The sequence below is a fragment of the Terrapene carolina genome, unplaced genomic scaffold (assembly GCF_002925995.2).
Source record: "Terrapene carolina triunguis isolate 2854851 unplaced genomic scaffold, T_m_triunguis-2.0 Scaffold32862, whole genome shotgun sequence".
Lineage (NCBI taxonomy): Eukaryota > Metazoa > Chordata > Testudines > Emydidae > Terrapene > Terrapene triunguis.
Window position 1 is genome coordinate 2205728 of NW_020697213.1, and position 3059 is coordinate 2208786.

General features: G+C 65.1%; 1 protein-coding gene across 1 annotated transcript in view; it reads right to left on the bottom strand.

Moving 5' to 3' along the window:
- The window catches only part of LOC112106279 (pre-mRNA-splicing factor ATP-dependent RNA helicase PRP16), a 26391-nt gene that overhangs the window by 1176 nt on the left and 22156 nt on the right, over window positions 1-3059 (bottom strand). The window contains exons 15-24 of the mRNA XM_024199439.3: window positions 2845-2985; window positions 2585-2695; window positions 2331-2447; window positions 1981-2088; window positions 1754-1866; window positions 1078-1286; window positions 811-965; window positions 560-715; window positions 316-450; window positions 61-186 (exon numbers count right to left, since the gene is read on the bottom strand). Of these exons, the coding sequence (XP_024055207.2) occupies window positions 61-186; window positions 316-450; window positions 560-715; window positions 811-965; window positions 1078-1286; window positions 1754-1866; window positions 1981-2088; window positions 2331-2447; window positions 2585-2695; window positions 2845-2985 (1371 nt within the window). The remainder of the gene's footprint in view (window positions 1-60; window positions 187-315; window positions 451-559; window positions 716-810; window positions 966-1077; window positions 1287-1753; window positions 1867-1980; window positions 2089-2330; window positions 2448-2584; window positions 2696-2844; window positions 2986-3059) is intronic.

The following is a 3059-nucleotide window of genomic DNA, read 5'->3' on the forward strand; positions in this document are numbered from 1 at the left end:
CCACACACACACCCTCTGAGAACATCCCGCCCACCAGCAGGGAGGGCTCGGCCCGCTCACCTTGGTGGTCATGACCAGCTCGTGATACACGATGTAGTCTGGAGTGTAGCCCATGCCAAAGAGAGAGCTGGTGGGGTGCAGGTGGCAGGGCATGCCGGTGCGGATGTTCACATACTCCCCGATGCCCTGTGGAAAGAGCCGGGTTAGCACAGCCCCGGCCTGCACCCTGCCCCTCCCGCGGCCTGCACCCTGCCCGGCCCGCGGCCTGCACCCTGCCCCTCCCGCGGCCTGCACCCTGCCCCTCCCGCCCTTCACCTTCAGCTTGGCAGCCTGGTGGAAGTAGGCGGCACAAATGCACTTCCTGACGATGTCCCAGTCTGAGCCGCAGGACGCCAGGCTCATGCGCTGCTGCACCATGATGTCCTTCAACTGGGCACGCACCTCCCGCACCTGCAACAGCACATGCCTGTCAGAGGCCTGCCCCACTTCGGAGGCCTGACCCATTTCAGAGGCTCCACCCTCTGCCCCCTCCAGGCCCTGCCTCCCAGCACAGCCCCACCTTCCTCATGGCCTTGGCGTGGATGAAGTGCTGGTTACACCACAGCATGGAGTAGCTGTTGTTTTTCCACTGCAGGTAAACGTTCAGGTAGGTCAGGTGATCGCTCTCCGGCACAGCAAACTTCTCCCGCACCTGGTCACTCTCTTCCTCCCGGCCCTAGGTGGGAGCAGGGGGCGCAGGGTTAAGGCTGGAGGGGAGGGATTGCCCCCTCCCAGCCCGCACCCGAGGAGAGGACGGGCAGCAGCACGCACCTTGGGCCGGTAGAAGATGGCGGGCACAGAGAGCATGGAGACGATGAGCAGGATCTCGGAGCTGCAGCCCATGTCACAGGAGACAATGAGCATCTTGGAGAGCGCCGGATCCAGCGGGAACTCCACCATCAGGCGCCCTGTTGAGGTCAGGCCACCTGCCAGAGCAACACAGGAGCCGGTAGCAAGGCAAGCTCCCAGCGCCCCCTACTCCCCCCCCGCCCCCCGAGCCCCCTCCCTGAATCCCCCAGCACTCCCCTCCCTCCTTACCCGTGTTGTCCATGGCTCCCAAGATCCACAGCTGGTACATGGAGTTCAGCATGTTGTCCTCGGGGGGCGGGTCCATGAAGTGGAACTGCAGCAGGTCCTGCACGCCCAGAGACTTGAGCAGCAGCACCACGTTGGCCAGGTTGGTGCGCTGGATCTCAGGCACCGTGGTGGTCAGCAGCTCATTCTTGTAGGCGCTCTGGGTGTAGAGCCTGGGGAACCGATGCCGTGAGCGCCAGCCCCTCAGATAGCACCACTTCCCCAGAGCTCAGAGCCTCCTGCCCAGCCACAGCGAGCGGGGAGCTCTCTAGAGCAGGGATCCTGGGCGCAGGAGCTGCAGCTCCAGCTTGCCCTGCTTTGGGGCAGGGAGCGGACCCTGCACACACCCCCAGCAACAGTGCAGGAGAGGCTGGGTGCACAAGGAGACGCCATCGCTGCAGCCGAGGGGGCCGAGGCAGCTGGCTCTGCACCTGCTGCTCCCTGTGGTGCAGTCGGGACATCCCTGACATGGGAGCACCCCCTCCAAGCTGGGGCACTTTGGGGTGTGCACACAGTTCAGACTCGCCTGAGCTCCAGGACCCTTCCCACGGAGCAGCTAGAGTCAAGCCAACTGAGGGGAAGCAGCTGCTGTGTCCACAGCTCAGCACCCAAGGGGTTAATGCTGCAGCGAGGCGCCTACCTGAAGCACTGACCTGGGCCCGTCCGGCCAGCGCGACCCGACCTCTGGTTGGCGTTGGCTTGGCTGATGGGGTAGATCTGCAGGGCGTCCATCCCTATGCGGGGGTTGAAGACCTGGCGGGGCAGGCAAGGAGCAGTCAGACAGGGTGGGGGGTGCCGGGCAGGGCCCAAAAGGCGGCTACGCAGCAGCTCCAGGGAGCAGGGATCCGCCACCGGCCCTCGCCTCACCTTCAGCTTGCAGTAGCCGGAGTCAATGACAAACATGATGCCGTCCACAGTCAGCGAGGTCTCCGCAATGTTGGTGGCGACAATGCATTTCCTGACACCATCCGGAGCCTGCAACACACCAGGTGTCAGCGCCCTGAGGGGCTAGCAGCCCCCCGCTCCCGACGGACAGTGCCCCCCAGGGATGCAGACAAGGAGTGCCAGGATCAGCGCCCCCCGGGGAGCGGTGGGTCCCTGGCTTTTACCTTCTGCACAGTCAGACATCAGGTGCCCCCACAGCAGGCCCTGCCCTGGCCAGTCCCACGCCCAGCAGCCGCTGCTCCCCTCCCCCAGGAGACCCTGCCACGTGCTACCTTCTGGAAGATCTTGGCCTGCAGGTCAGAGGGCAGCTGAGAGTAGATGGGCAGCACAGCCAGAGCTGGGGCCTTTTCCAGTTCCTCCAGATGCTCCACGATCTGCTCCGAGGCCACCTGGGGACAGAGAGGGGAGTGAAAGCAAGAAAAGGCACAAGGGCCCGGGGGGGGCGGAGAGGAGGGCCCTAGCGCCGCCAGGTCCCGGGGAGGGATGGGGGGGGGGGGGCCTAGCGTTACAGGCACACTGAGGTCACCTCGATGTCCTCCTGGCCCGGCATGAAGATAAGGATGTCTCCAGGGGCCCCAGACAGATGCACCTGCAGGGCCTGCTTCACCGCAGCCTCCACGTAGTCCTCCTGCGGGGTCTGAAAGGCAGAGAGCAGTTCGAGGGGGCCTGGCTCCCCACAGCCCAACTCCCCCCCATGCACAGGACCCATCACACAGCACATCCACCTCCACCCCTGCGCGGCCAGCCCTGCCCAGACCCCTCTCCCCCCACGCCCGCCCTGGGCACCTTGCTGAACAGGACATCCACAGGGAAGGTGCGGCCAGGAATGTGGAAGATGGGAACGTTCCCAAAGAAGGAGGCAAACTTCTCTGCGTCCATGGTGGCCGAGGTGACGATGAGCTTCAGGTCTGCGCGCCGCGCCACCACCTGGAGAGACAGATTGCAAGGGCAGCAGGGGGCAGGGCCCAGGCCACTCCTCCCCCCCACACACTGCGAGGGCA